Consider the following 16,438-nt stretch of genomic DNA (forward strand, 5'->3'; position numbering starts at 1 on the left):
ATGGTGGAGTCCTTGATCACCAACCTCTGAAACAGTCAAATGATAACCTTTAAGAACGAAGACAGTTTTGATCACACTTTTTGGTTGCACAGTCCTGGCACATTTCAGACAAGCAATTCCACATCACCACCTGATTTGTGGTATTCTCAGGACTTGTTCTTACTGCATGATAATCAGAGTACACCATACTAATCTATTACCAATTTCTGGCCAGACATTCTATTATTGCCACCCCACATCTGCCATTTACGCCTGACCTCTCACCTAACGATTTTTGTTCCTGTGAATGAAAAAGTGACAAAGGAAAGGTTCATATCAAGATATCACAGACCTCCAATGTGCTGTGAAAAACTTATAAGCATTGCAGTTGAATATTTCCCTGCTTGCTTGTAAGACCTCCAGAAATGGTGACACTGTATAGATAGCCAAAGGGACTACTTTGATAGGATCATTACCTGGTAATTGCAATGTTGTATTTTAAAAAGACCTGTCCTGAAACTTTTCTGACAAGGAGTACTTTGTTCTTTGCAGAAACACATTCAGAGCAAAATTTTCTCTCTGACTTAGGAGGCACTGCTTTTATTGCACAATACTACTATTAACTGTACAATACAATACATAGAGTTGAGTGTCAACGTTTTTATTGTCATTTGTTCAAACAATTTATTGGGCGAACTGGCAAAACAGCTCTCAGACTGTCAATATTACTGCTCAATACTCAGAACTGCGCAATAAATAATACCACGTGTGTGATGGAGCTGGTGGAGGCCCCTTAACATGTAGGGTCCAACAGTCAGCCAACCAAAGCTTAATGTCAGCTGAGAGCAATTCAGCTAACAGGGTAAGCAGAAATACAGAGGGGGCTCTAGTTCACTCCCAGTAGCCAGCTTTCATGACCCTTACCAGTATTAGGCAGCAGGGGAAGAAGTTGGGGGCAATGAGAGTACAAAGAAGGAACAACACAGCAAATATGATCATTCTGTAGGTATCACCTTAAAATAACAGCAAAACAATGTCTAACAGTGTTTTGTCAATGAATGCACCTGGCTGGTCACATTCAAGCAGTACAAATTTACTGGTTGCAATTTTTCCAGGCACAATCCATAGGATTCATATCTAGAGTCCCAGTTGGGCAATTCAAGTGGCAATATCTTCATCTGGCAATACACTGATCAGTAATTTAAACATCCACCCTATTTATATCTAGTGCCAACAGACCTACTCCCACATCAAAAGGTATTTGTTGCCAAAAAACTGAGTCTAGCCATAACAAAGTTGGCAGACAGAAGTGGGTATGTTTGATTTCTCCACACCCTCACTTCAGTGCTGAGAGATATTTATTGGAAAAATACTGGATAAAGATCAAACTTAAACACAGTCCTATTACCAAAATGAGAAATTTGCATCCTGCCCTTTTAAAATTCTTATTGACTTTCAGAGTTCAAAAACTCTGTCTTTGATACCACCAGATTTCAGGACAATATAAAACATTCATGTAATTTATAATCTGCACTGATGCAACAGGAATGCGATTAAAAGTGATCACTTTGAACAAAAAGATGGCTCCTATGTTTCAATACATATTACAATTTAATGGAACTATAGACTTTTCAAAACACAGCTTTCTTGATTAAATTTATGCACATTCAGATTACAGCAGCTGAACGATAGTTCATCAGTGCAGCTTCTAACTACTTTTATAGTTGATTCACTATTGCTGAAGGTTCCCCTTGAGGGAATGTACAGAGTAAAATGAATGAATGGATAAATGTATTAAAAACAAAGATTCCAAGACTTACCAAGCGGGAAAGCGCCGGCAGACAGGCACATGAACAAAACACACAAACACACACACAGAATTACTAGCTTTCGCAACCGATGGTTGCTTCTTCAGGAAGGAGAGGGAAAGACGAAAGGATGTGGGTTTTAAGGGAGAGACACACACACACACACACACACACACACACACACACACATCCATCCGCACATACACAGACACAAGCAGACATATTTAAAGGCAAAGAGTAAGGGCAGAGATGTCAGTCGAGGCAGAAGTACAGAGGCAAAGATGATGTTGAATGACAGGTGAGGTATGAGTGGCGACAACTTGCAATTAGCGGAGATTGATAGGGCAAGTTCCTATCTCCGGAGTTTGGATAGGTTGGCATTGGTGGGAAATATCCAGATAACCTGGACGGTGTAACACTGTGCCAAGATGTGCTGGCCGTGCATCAAGGCATGTTTAGCCACAGGGTGATCCTCATTACCAACAAACACTGTCTGCCTGTGTCCATTCATGCGAATGGACAGTTTGTTGCTGGTCATTCCCACATAGAAAACGTCACAGTGCAGGCAGGTCAGTTGGTAAATCACGTGGGTGCTTTCACACGTGGCTCTCCCTTTGATCGTGTACACCTTCCGGGTTACAGGACTGGAGTAGATGGTGGTGGGAGGGTGCATAGGACAGGTTTTACACCGGGGGCAGTTGCAAGGGTAGGAGCCAGAGGGTAGGGAAGGTGGTTTGGGGATTTCATAGAGATGAACCAAGAGGTTACGAAGGTTAGGTGGACAGCGGAAAGACACTCTTGGTGGAGTGGGGAGGATTTCATGAAGGATGGATCTCATTTCAGGGCAGGATTTTAGGAAGTCGTATCCCTGCTGGCTCTTCCTGCTGGAGAGCCACATTCAAGGTCTGATCCAGTTCCGGGAAGTATTCTGTCACAAGTGGGGCACTTTTGGGGTTCTTCTGTGAGAGGTTCTGAGTTTGAGGGGATGAGGAAGTGGCTCTGGTTATCTGCTTCTGTACTTTTTCGACTTTTTCGACTTTTTTCACACCTTTATCTCACCCTATATAAATCTCTATTTACTTTCACTTTACCCTCATATTACCCTTTCCACCTACTAATACCATGTCAACCCCACAACATCCCTACAACGACCCCATTAAATTTTATTTACATTCCCTCCGCAAACATGCCTTCACCCTAGCCAGATTACGCTCCCATATTTTATTTACTCAGGCTTGTCTGACATTTGGCATTACTCCCAAAGGCCTCACACTTAAAGTTCCCATCTCTGGCTGCAATCCTCCTTTCCATCAGTCCTTATACCAGTTCCAAACAGCACAATCCATAGCCCTCACCCGCCTAATCCTTCACCTAACATCGACTCGGCCAATGAACACACCCGTCAACTCCTATCCCAAATCAAAGTCCTCAATCTTTCCTCTCCCACATCCACACCGGCTGTACATAGCATCCTCCTACAGGCCAACCGCAAATTAGAACAACATGTCACCCTCCACCTCAAAAAACTATCCAATCTCCTGGTTTCCCACCTCCGGAAAGGCAACTCACCCTCCACAACCTTTCCAACAAACCTCAACCTCCTCTCATTGCACACAGACCCAGTCTCTCTCATCTACTCAATCTCCCACTTCCAGCTCCACTCCCCCCAACACCTCAAATTTCTAGTCAACACAATCTGGAACCACAACACCCCAATTCAGTAGTTAACCTTTCCTCCAAACCTCTCTCCCAATCCGAAACCTCTGTCCTATCCAAAGGCCTCACCTTCAGCCCCACTCCCAGGTTCAACCAAACTGCCCTTGTCAAAGATTTACTGTCCTACACTCTTAGTCTCTGCTGGAAATATCACTTTGCCACGAAGAAAAACAATCCTGATCCCACTCCTAATGATCAAACTCCCCAAGACACTATCCAAATTGAACCCTGCCTGCAACAGTTCCGTCCTCAATCACAGCGGGACCCACCTCCTCTTCCTCAAAATCACCCTCTCCAAACCTTCCAGGAATTTCTCACTTCCAGCCTTGCCTCTCAACCTTTCTTGAAAAACCTTAATCCTACTCCCAACATCACCACAGCCGAAGCCCAGGCTATCCGTGATCTGAAAGCTGACCGATCCATCATCATTCTTCCGGCTGACAAGGGTTCCATGACCGTGGTACTTGATCGTCGGGAGTATGTGGCTGAGGGACTGGGTCAGCTTTCAGACAACTCTACATGCAAAGTTTGCCAAGGTAATCCCATTCCTGATGTCCAGGTGGAGCTTCAAGGAATCCTCAGAACCTTAGGCCCCCTACAAAACCTTTCACCTGACTCCATCAAACTCCTCACCCCACTGACACCTCGCACTCCTACCTTCTACCTACTTCCTAAAATTCACAAACCCAAACATCCCAGCCACCCCACTGTAGCTGGTTACCAAGCCCCCACAGAACGTATCTCTGCCTACGTAGATCAACACCTTCAACCCATTACATGCAGTCTCCCATCCTTCATCAAAGACACCAACCACTTTCTCGAACGCCTGGAATTCATACCCAGTCTGTTACCCCCGGAAACCATCCTTGTAACCATTGATGCCACTTCCCTATACACAAATATCCCGCACGTCCAGGGCCTCGCTGCAATGGAGCACTTCCTTTCACGCCGATCACCTGCCACCCTACCTAAAACCTCTTTCCTCGTCACCTTAGCCAGCTTCATCCTGACCCACAACTTCTTCACTTTTGAAGGCCAGACATACCAACAATTAAAGGGAACAGCCATGGTTACCAGGATGGCCCCCTCGTATGCCAACCTATTTATGGGTCGCTTGGAGGAAGCCTTCTTGGTTACCCAAGCCTGCCAACCCAAAGTTTGGTACAGATTTATTGATGACATCTTCATGATCTGGACTCACAGTGAAGAACAACTCCAGAATTTCCTCTCCAACCTCAACTCCTTTGGTTCCATCAGATTCACCTGGTCCTACTCCAAATCCCATGCCACTTTCCTAGACGTTGACCTCCATCTGTCCAATGGCCAGCTGTACACATCCGTCCACATCAAACCCACCAACAAGCAACAGTACCTCCATTATGACAGCTGCCACCCATTCCATATCAAACGGTCCCTTCCCTACAGCCTAGGCCTTCGTGGCAAACGAATCTGCTCCAGTCCTGAATCCCTCGACCATTACACCAACAACCTGAAAACAGCTTTCGCATCCCGCAACTATCCTCCCAACCTGGTACAGAAGCAGATAACCAGAGCCACTTCCTCATCCCCTCAAGCTCAGAACCTCTCACAGAAGAACCCCAAAAGTGCCCCACTTGTGACAATACTTCCCGGGACTGGATCAGACCTTGAATGTGGCTCTCCAGCAGGAAGAGCCAGCAGGGATACGACTTCCTAAAATCCTGCCCCGAAATGAGATCCATCCTTCATGAAATCCTCCCCACTCCACCAAGAGTGTCTTTCCGCTGTCCACCTAACCTTCGTAACCTCTTGGTTCATCCCTATGAAATCCCCAAACCACCTTCCCTACCCTCTGGCTCCTACCCTTGCAACCGCCCCCGGTGTAAAACCTGTCCTATGCACCCTCCCACCACCACCTACTCCAGTCCTGTAACCCGGAAGGTGTACATGATCAAAGGGAGAGCCACGTGTGAAAGCACCCACGTGATTTACCAACTGACCTGCCTGCACTGTGACGTTTTCTATGTGGGAATGACCAACAACAAACTGTCCATTCGCATGAATGGACACAGGCAGACAGTGTTTGTTGGTAATGAGGTTCACCCTGTGGCTAAACATGCCTTGATGCACGGCCAGCACATCTTGGCACAGTGTTACACCATCCAGGTTATCTGGATACTTCCCACCAATGCCAACCTATCCAAACTCCGGAGATGGGAACTTGCCCTATCAATCTCCGCTAATTGCAAGTTGTCGCCACTCATACCTCACCTGTCATTCAACATCATCTTTGCCTCTGCACTTCCGCCTCGACTGACATCTCTGCCCTTACTCTTTGCCTTTAAATATGTCTGCTTGTGTCTGTGTATGTGCGGATGGATATGTGTGTGCGCGCGCGCGCGTGCGTGTGTGTGTGTGTGTGTGTGTGTGTGTGTGTGTGTGTGTGTGTACACACCTGTCCTTTTTTCCCCTAAGGGAAGTCTTTCCGCTCCCGGGATAGGAATGACTCCTTACCCTCTCCCTTAAAACCCACATCCTTTCGTCTTTCCCTCTCCTTCCTGAAGAAGCAACCATCGGTTGCGAAAGCTAGTAATTCTGTGTGTGTGTTTGTGTGTTTTGTTCATGTGCCTGTCTGCCGGCGCTTTCCCGCTTGGTAAGTCTTGGAATCTGTTTTTAATATATTTTTCCCATGTGGAAGTTTCTTTCTATTTTATTTACATCATCATTAATTTGAATGGATAAATGAATGAACGAACCAATGCTTAAAGATTATCAACTGATGTCAGTTACCTTAAACAGTTACTTGAACAGTGCATATGTCAGAATATGAACTTCACATGAAAACTACAGCTGATACAGTTAATATTTATTTGTTCACAAAAAATCTCATCCAGATATTTCAATGCACAGATGATAAATTATTTATTCAAAACTTTTAGTTTTAATTTAATATGTCCTGGGTGGTCTTAGTTCCCACAGAACACACCAAGTTGCTTAATACACAATGAAAGGTTGGAAGATTTACATTAGCAAATTAATGTTGTTGAACAGTAATACTATTACTTTATTTTATTTCTAATTTGCATGTTTGGTAAAATTATTGTTAATATTGGGCTTGTGACAACAGCATGTCTCAACCCCTGTAATGGCAAAAAATACCTAGCTTAAGATAACATACCCGTCAGCTTCACTTTCATTGTAATTCCAAAACTTGTTACTGCCTGCTTCAGCTACTGCTGCTATCTCCTGCTGCAATTCATCTTCTGTTGCTAACCTGCATGAGGAAAGTATATTTAGTGTTTTACTATAAAATACACTCATTTACCACTTGTCACATCTAGTGGTTTAATAATTTACTTCCATAGGCTTTCCAGCAAATCTTTATGATGTGTTTGATGGCAACCTAATGTCTGAGCCTAAATATCAGCTTCTTTACAAATTTAATTACAGCACAGTCATGAGGATAATGATGGGCAATAGGGATAGGAATTCAATAGTGCACAATCCACGTCACACACCCGAGCAGTACCATTTCGACGTGATGATTCAAGAGTCTCCATTTGGGAAATCTCACCGCAGAACTGACAGTCTGGCTTACAACCCCCACTGAACTTGAGATAAGATGACTGCTATCAGTCCTCTGAATAGTTCTTCAGATTGACAGCCAAGCTGTGTACTGTGAGGTGCTATCTCTTCACTAGCTTCGCATCAAAGTCTTATTGAATCTAAAAAACAAATTATTGATGAGGCTTCACATATTTTGATGAAGGTTTTTTAATACCAACAGCTTGGTTTAGCTTATGAATTTTGTTTCACTGGAAGACATTTGAACTCTAGCTATATGTATGTACTCTATGAATCTCTTCCTACCCTCACTCCACTCTGCCCGCCAGATGGCACCTCAGAGCTGGCATTCAGAAGTGGTTGCTCTACGGAGTGGGGACTAAACCAAATGAAAAAATCTTAGACCTACAACATGGGTGACCAACATTCCAGCAGTCATCACTAGCCCATTGACAGTGCTGAGGAAGTGAGACTCAACATAGAGCCCCAGTGGGCACCATTCTCTTGGATCTGTGGGGAGCTGAGTGAGGTGAGGACTAACCCAAAACTAGTGGGATAAATGCTGACTAATCAAAATCAGTAGTGGGTCTGTCAATCCCCAGTCATAAGGGGTAAGTAAAATGCAATGACATGTCATACACCTTCAGCAGGTCAAGAAAGACTGCCACAAGGAGTTGACATTTATAAAAAGCCTCTCAAATTGCTGCTTCCAACATTATCGTCCCCCTCTGAAACGACAATGATAGGACAAAAAGCACCAAGATTCTAAGAATCAGGCATAATCTGCAGGCAACCATCCCTTTAAACAGCTTATGAAGTACGTTCGTCAGAGTATTTGGCTGCAACTATCTAGATACACTGGGTTCTTGCCTGGCTTAAGAATTGGCCAACTATGCTGTCTTGCCATTGTGAGGGGAAGACACCTTTTAGTCACTGACAGTTTAAGACCCTGACGAGATGTTTCCTTTGGGAAAAATTCAGCTGCTGGTGCATTTGACTGCAAATTTAATTGAGGCCAGGGGATGTGTCAGACCGAGGCAAGAGCCCTAAGTAGTTCTCAGTCAGTAAAGGGTTCATTATAGTATTCAGCTTGGAGGGGAGTGAAACATACGGGAATGTATTCAACTTGTCACTTCTGCAGTAGAGAAGTAGCCAGATACGAAGAGGACACTGATGCTGTCACAAAGTGGACGACAAGGTATTCTGCAAGAACTGATTAACTCATTTGAAGACCAACCTGTAGAACAATACCTAGAAAAGCTGTAACACACTGACGGCCCTTAAGACCACGAAACTTGGTCCACACCTGAGATGAAGATGCGTACATGCCCGAGAGCAGATGAAGTGCTTCCAGAATTCCTTCTTACTGCTTTTGATTAGACAACAAGCATTAGTATGAAGTCACTTAAAAGTATTAAGGTTAGTCTGCAAAAGAAGATGATTGAATCATTGCACAGCTTTTCAGTAATACTAAATAGCTATTGCAGTGTCTGGTCCACCACAGAATCAACTTATGTTGGGGTATGGGGAGGGGTAGATAGGGACTATTCAGTTCCAGTGGCATAGATGATTGCAACTGATATACCTTGCACAACTTATTCAATATAATCCAGCAGAGGAAGCTATGTAACAGCACAGACAGAGGCCAGATGGCACCTAAGTTTTCAAAGGATAGTCAGTCTGGTGGTGCAAGGAAATGATGTAATCATCAGTAAAGCATCACATTACAAAGGATTTCATGTTGTGATCAATGCAGTGAAACTACAAGATTAGAAGAAAAGAGCGTTAAATAATAGCTGTAGAGGTGCCATGGGTAACATTAAAGTGGATAGGAGAACCATCTTTGAGGAGGCATAGATAATGGTGCCTGAGAAGCTAATCTATTAGAAGGCCCCTAGCAGATGTGGTAGTCCCCCAGAGGGGGTGGTGTGCACTGAAGTCCCAAGCAGCAGAAATGTGGGTAAAGTTGTTGGATTAATGTGGTTGATTCAACATAAGCGGGCTGACTCTAGACACGTAAATGTTGCCAATGGTAATAGCTGACGTCACCTGCACTCGCACCACTATTTTTCCATTATATCAGGGTTTATACAAACAAAAGAAAAAAAAATATCCGGATTTTGCCCAGATTTCCCAGTTAAAGATACACTTCCTGGATGACAATACAATTTTTTCCTGGATGAAAGTGCATTTATTCCGTGTTAAGAGACAATACACTTTCCCTTGGGACTGAAACTTAAAAATCCTTTGAATGGTGAAGGTTTTATACACAGTTTTATAATTCCCCAGCACTTTGGGAAATGAAATCCAGCTAAAAACAGCATGTTGTGGAAAGATTATTGATGTGTAGCAATAGGTACTCTGTTTACTTTTGTATTACAAATGTATAGATACCAATTCCACCAAATACAGCATGGTAGCTTTTAAAGCACTGAAATTGAGACTGATGCGCTTTTGTCAGCCAATCACAGCTCTTATCCATGCTCATATCACATGATATTGCCAGGCGATACAGAACATATTCAGAAAATATGACTATGTAGTCGAGCAACAGTGTCATCAGTTAAGAGCAGCAACGTACAAATAGAAGTAGTTAATGGTTTAAATTAATGCACATTAATTGTGTACTACAAGAAAAGCTAAGCTTTCCCATATAATATTGATCAAAAATATTTTGCTTTTTTTCTGAGGATGTGATTACACATGATCCTAAGAACACAGCTTCAACTGTAGCACTAATATTTATGACAAGCCTAATTTAAAATTTCACTGCTGTGTACCGAACATTTTATTCATTACCTGGCTGAAAACATACAATGACTTTTCACAGAAACTCCAACTATGTGAAAAATTGCTCAAGAACTCACTTTTTTAAGGTAAATTATATTGTTTGTACTATAGTGGGGTGTCCAGATGGGGGCAGTCTTTTCTGTAACATCATATTTCAACAGTGTACCTTGCTGTCATCTTTAGATGGTACCTGTAGAATGAGCATCTTTGCTACATCCTGCCTCTTATCTTACCACCCCCACCCTTTGCAGAGATTGAACCCATGTCTATTGATCAGCCACCTCCACAACACAGTCCCAAAACAATGACGTCTGTCTTAGCACTTCCATTTCTTCATACTTCAAGGAGTACCCTGTAACCATGCAGTGTTCTGCACCTGAAGATTTTGTTGGTTGCGTAAGTTTGGTGTGTCTTCTGTGTTCTTTGCACCTTTGATTGTCCATAGAGTCTCCCCAGTGTTGGCTCTATCCTGTTTTCATGGGACAGAAAAAAACATCTAGTTTATGGAACCTAAGTCTCTCACCATATGCAACAGAGCATGCATTTTCAGAAGTGAATGGATTAAGAATTTAATGTTTTGTCAAGCCAGAATTGTGTTGATTTTGTTTGATACTTTGCTGGAATTTGGCAGATACACCATAATTTTCTCCTCCTCACCTTTTTCTGTCTGATGGACATGTACTTTCTACATAAAAGCACATCTGCTTATGGTGGTTAAGCTCCCTTCGTAGGCTTTCTTCAGCTGATATTGCACAGGTCATGTGTGCCAGTGTATGCAGCACTGCCTCACACTGAAGGACATTGGCAGCTGGCAGCACAGAGATACAAATCAGTGAGGGTGGCTTTCCTGTACACACAATATTTTACAGTGCCATGTATTCTGTGCTTAGCTAAGTCATCCAAAAAGAGCAGTACATCATTTTCTTCCACCTCTATGGTGATACTGATACTGGGGTGCAGAGATTTCACATGTTTGAGGAGCTCCTGAAGTCTAACTCCCACATAGTAACCTCACAAACTTGTGCCCATACCTGAAAAAGCACGTAGGCTTCAGTAAACGTGTTTCTAGAGCTCTCTCTTTGAAGTTCATAAAAGTTTGTCAGGTGATGCCATCTGTTTGTTCATAATAGTCACAACTGAAGAGGATGTTGATGTGAGGTAATTCAAAGTGATTAGTTGTTGTTGGGTTGAATTTCCTCAACAACTTTAAGGAATAAGCAAGTGGCACTAAAATGAAGAGGCATACCACATCAAAGCTCAGCATACATTCCTAGTCATGGAAGCTAAGTTCTTGCACCTGTTTAATGAAACTTGCAGAGTTCTTGATGGGGTTTTGACATTTATTGACAAGGGGGCTTAATGCTGCTATTAGATGTTTGGCCAGTTGGTAAAGTTGGTATGCCTATGTTCTTTTCAATAGGACAGAGGGATACCCCATTTGTGAACCTTTAGTAAGTCTTAGAGCTTTTGTGGTGTCGCAGATCATAATGAACTAGACGATTTCCTTTGGCAGGGACTGGCATGGTAGCTCAATAGTCTTCCTTCACTCTGTTGGTCAGGCCTCTTCAATTTTCTGTATGCTGGATCCTAGAGTAGGTCACACATATTGCAATTATACTTTCACAGTGGCAGTTGTACGGAAGCATTTCCTCTGTCCACAGGTAGAATGACTATTTCAAGGTAATTCCAAAGTTCTCAAATGCAGCTCTTTTCCATTTTCATGATGTTCAGCCTCAGTTGGACAGCTCTACAAAGTGCATGGTATGTTTCCTAACATCTCTTACATTTCACTGCTGAAGATGGTGAAAATTACATGTTCTATACCACTGAAGGACTTGGCAAAAGTTTGCTGTTTCATCACTCTTTCCCCACGAGTCCATTATGATTCATCATTGCTGTTCTTGTGGCTGCTGTTCTCTTGCTGCCATGAGTTCAAGGTTGTAGACTTGTTCGGTAATAGCACTGCGTCGAGATCTGTCCTTTAGAGCCCAAGAAGCTGCATTAACCCACTCCTGAGAAACAGGCACTAGTAAAGAAGCCATATCTAGAAGTGGAGTGCTAATTCCTTAGGTGTTATATTAAACAATGGAAAAATTCAGGATGGGATATTGTTATATGTTGTATTCAATGGCCAAGTGTGTACCACATCCTTTTCCCTCCAAGTGCCAGACCATCATCTTGGGATCCAATGGGCAACCACAGTTTCTATATGGTGGGAGAGCCTCAGGTGTGTGTATTAGGCCATGCTCATGTACATGTACATTTTCAAGGAGACCAGATAAGGCAAAAGACGAATAAAATGTGCTTATATATAAAGTATTAGTCTGGGAGACAGAAAGTAATGATGAAATGGCATATCTACAGTACGCTGGTGAAGTATTGAACAGGATTCTGGCTCAACGTGACATTTAATGCTCCAAAAATGGATGCTCCATTAAGCAGGGTGAAAGATAACTTGGGTTCCATTAACCAGGTGTTTACCGTATCCCATGAAAATGCAATAAAGCCTGTATCAGTGAGACTGTATGGACAATCTAAGATGATGTGATGAACACAGAAGACACACCAAACCTAAGCAACTAACATCATCTGTAGTTGCAGAACACCACACAGCTGCAGGGGACTCCATGACATATGAAGATACGGAAGCGCTAAGACATTTTGGGACTGTTCTCTGAAAGAGGCTATTTAAATATGAGTGGCTGAGGAGCTGATCAAGAGATACTACCGAGCAAGGTGGCACAGTGGTTAGCACACTGGACTCATTCGGGAAGACGACAGTTCAATCTGTCTGGCCACTCTGATTTAGGTTTTCCATGATTTCCCTAGATCGCTCCAGGTAAATGGCGGGATGGTTCCTTTGAAAGGGCATGGCCGACATCCTTCCCTAATCCAATGAGACCGATGACCTCTGTCTGGTCTCCTCCCCCCAAACAACCCAACCCAAGAGAGACTGGGTTCACTCTCTGCAAAGCTTGGGTCCCAACACTGAGCCAACAAATTACAGCACTGGCAGACAGTGACTTCTGTGGCTGACAGGCCAAAAGAGTACTAAGGGGCAAGAGTTTGTGTCCATCATCTGCTGGCTTCAGAGCCCCAGCACTCCATCACAGCATGTGCTGGCAGTGGAGGAAGGTGTGGCGGCAGTAAGAGCATAAAAGAGGCAGGGTGTAGCAAAGACGCTCACTTTACAGGTATCACTTGAAGATGATGCAAGACATGCTGTTTAACTTTCGTGATACAATAACAAATGTGGCCATCTTGACACCTGACAACAGTACAAGCATGCAATTTGCTGGGAACACCTAAGACAACAGTTAATTATACTTTTTGTCATCGTTATTGCATAATTTGTCATCTACGAAAGAACTAAAATATGAAAACTAATGTTGAAGCGTCATCTGATACGTCTTAAGGGTTAAAATGGTAAACACAAACCAGTAAAATTATTAATAAATACAAATGGTTGGTCTTCTGGGCTCAAAATTTTTAATTGGCTAGTCCTCAAAGTGTTAAATTTTGAATGAGAGTCAAATGCTCCACAATTTAAGAAATTCAAGACACATTCTCACACTTAATGTAATTCATCTTGGATGAAAGAAAATTTACTTTGTATGTAACACTCCTCAGACCACAATTTGCAGACACTTGTGGGTGCACTGCATTTTGTTATAAATGGGATATTTTCCTTCAAACTAAAGTTTTATTCTGGTGTTGCTTTTGTTATGTTTTATTGCTGCAGTTTTATTCTGCAGAAGGAAGATAAAGTAAAATTCATTGTTAGTGTTCTTACCAGGCAAAATTACAAAAATTTAACTGAAAACTGAAAATGACAAATTTCTGGGATTCTTAAAAAAGCAGGTTTTTCCCAGATTTCCTGGTGCGTGAACATCCTGAATATATGTAGTTGACATGTGAATCTTTATGTTCTCACAATATATTAATCTGCAAAATTAGAGGAATTCAGCTGCAATCTTACTTTGTCATTTGCTAATATTTTGGCTGTAAACTACCCAGCCACCCCTGGAAAGAGACAGACTAAAGGCAAAGGAGCTCCATCCAGCTTATGCAACAGTAGGATGAGCTGATTATGTAGAAGTACTTGGCAAATCGTGGTGGAAAGAATACCACACAGATGACTGACCACTTTGAGAATGACATTTCACAAATCCTGGTCAACAAGGGAGCAGTACTGACCACCAGAAGAGTAACTATTTGCCACTGGTAGATTTCACAGTTTGTTATGGTTAATACTTTTTCAAATTTATTTTAGTTGCTTCCCTGAGAACTCAATCCCGGAAGAATATATAGATGTTAAAATCTGGGCATTTTATTAGTCTATACTGTGGCTTGCCTGCCTACAGTGCTCACCTGCAATAAATTTATCGAGCTGTAAGCAGGTAGGCATAGTGTCCACGTTCTGTGAAACATTCAGTAACTGTATATAAAATACATCTGATGTATGATAAATGACACCGGCAGGGAATCCTGTACATCTCCAATTTCTGTGGAAACAATTCATCCCTCACAGTATCAACAAGCATGCTGCCAGCAGAAAAATTACTTTGACTTTATATCTGGAGAGATGTGACCCCATTTTAGAACAAATAGTCCCTATAAATGATAGGAAGGCCATTTACTAATATTTCCTCTTCACTATCTTTAAGATGAAACATTCACCTTCAGTTTGAACTGCAAAACCTTGCTGATTTTCCACAGTGGATAGCCATTATCATCGAAATCTGAGATGTTCCAGTTTTCCTGTAGACTTTTTATCAGTGATCCTATGTGCCCTGTGTACAAGTGTATTTCAGGCTCCAATAGTGCAGGACAGGTGCCCATTATCAAGTATAGATCTATACATGTCAGGTCACTGAAGACACCATGTGGCAGGATGCCATTGCTTTTACAGTGAATCATGGAATATTAGTAAGGGAAGCCCACCCTCATCCTGCAACTACTTGGTAGAATATATCATAATTTACATAGTTCAAGAACTGATTAAGTTTCTCCTAAACATAGGGTCACACTATGGAAGACTTACCACTGAAACCCCATCAGTTTCCTCACAAAATCCATAATTGAAACAGAAGTGAGAGGAGCACTTTATCGTCAATCTGTACGACTACCTCAAAAGGTGCCACGACAGTTCTTATGTGAAATTTTTAGCAATTGACAAAGTGAATTCTATGGATCAATAGTGCACATATGTCAGTAACTTTTCCAGAAGACTGACATATTAAATATAACGAATTAATTTACATTTATTTGAAAGTTGCATGAATAAGTAATATTTACCTGGCATATGTGGGAACAGTTTGGATAGCAGAACACTGGGAGCACGTAATTTTAAGGCAGTAAACAACAGTGCCTTCAGTCCTACCTGAAGATGTCCTGAAAAAATAGAAGTATTCACTGAACTTCCATAAATAGGAGACTAATACTACATTGTACTTAACACCTTGTAATCTTTATGGTAGGATGTATTGACAGGAGGTACACAATATTGTTATGAAGACACATTCAAGAATGCAAAATAGATGAAACAGTTATTTCAGTACAGTCATTAAGTGGCCAACTGAACTATTCCTCAGCAATGACATTTGTCACCAGGTTTCAAGTCTAAGCATTCAAGACAATGGCACTTCCCTCTATATTACATTCCTAGAATGTAAACCAAGTTTATAAGATATTACAACAGTTTAATCAGTTTTAATTATTGAAATTTAGCAGTTGCCACCTATATAAAATCTCAAAATAAGTTTTCTTGTTAATTTCTTCAGTTTATCAAATATCCCTCCCAGTTGGTTGGTTTGTGGGATTGAAGGGACCAGACTACCAGGGCCATCAGTCACTTTTTCCATGAACTTTAAGCACCCACAAAGATTAAGAACAATGGAGATGACGAGAGACAACACTGGACAAGAAAGACACAGAGAGGACAGAAGATAGGAATTAAAATCACACAGTGTGACAGTGGTTGGCTGACCACAGTAACGAAAAACGAAAAGCCAACCACCAAGAAATGCACTAAAAACACCAGTCTAAAATCATAGGCCAAAGGCCAGACTCAGCACAAAAAAAGGACAAACACTTAGGTCAAACAATAAAATCCCCCTGCACAAATAAAACTCAGAATTAAATCTACCATCACAACGTCATCTGATAAAAGTGCAGGAAGCGTATCAGGCAGTGAAAACGTCTGTCTGAGCAGATTTGAAAGTGGGCAGTCGAACAATATGTGGACCACCATCAAAGCTGACCCACAGCAACCTAAAGGTGGGTCCTCACACCGCAATAAATAGCTGTGTGTCATCTAGGTGTGGCCAATGCGCAGCTGGCAGAGCACAGCAGAGTCCTTACGAGAGACATGCAAGGAGGAGCACCACACATCAGTAGCCTCCTTGATGGCCCGAAGTTTGTTGGGTTGGAAGGGTACACCATTCTTCACCCCAGGTGCAAAGTACCTTCTGCTGCAAAGCTGACCTGAGGTCACACTCCTAGAGGCCAGTATCCAAGGCTGGTGCACTGACAGCATGTTTCGCCAGCCTTTCAACACGTTCATTTCCCAGGATGCTGGCATGACACGGGGTCCACGCAAG

General features: G+C 42.3%; 1 protein-coding gene across 1 annotated transcript in view; it reads right to left on the reverse strand.

Annotated features, from left to right (window-relative positions):
* The window catches only part of LOC126291587 (uncharacterized), a 121,435-nt gene that overhangs the window by 90,650 nt on the left and 14,347 nt on the right, over positions 1-16,438 (reverse strand). Inside the window, exons 5-6 of the mRNA XM_049985120.1 lie at positions 15,135-15,230; positions 6,661-6,756 (exon numbers count right to left, since the gene is read on the reverse strand). Coding sequence (XP_049841077.1) covers positions 6,661-6,756; positions 15,135-15,230 — 192 coding nt within the window. The remainder of the gene's footprint in view (positions 1-6,660; positions 6,757-15,134; positions 15,231-16,438) is intronic.

This window comes from Schistocerca gregaria, chromosome 9 (assembly GCF_023897955.1).
Source record: "Schistocerca gregaria isolate iqSchGreg1 chromosome 9, iqSchGreg1.2, whole genome shotgun sequence".
Lineage (NCBI taxonomy): Eukaryota > Metazoa > Arthropoda > Insecta > Orthoptera > Acrididae > Schistocerca > Schistocerca gregaria.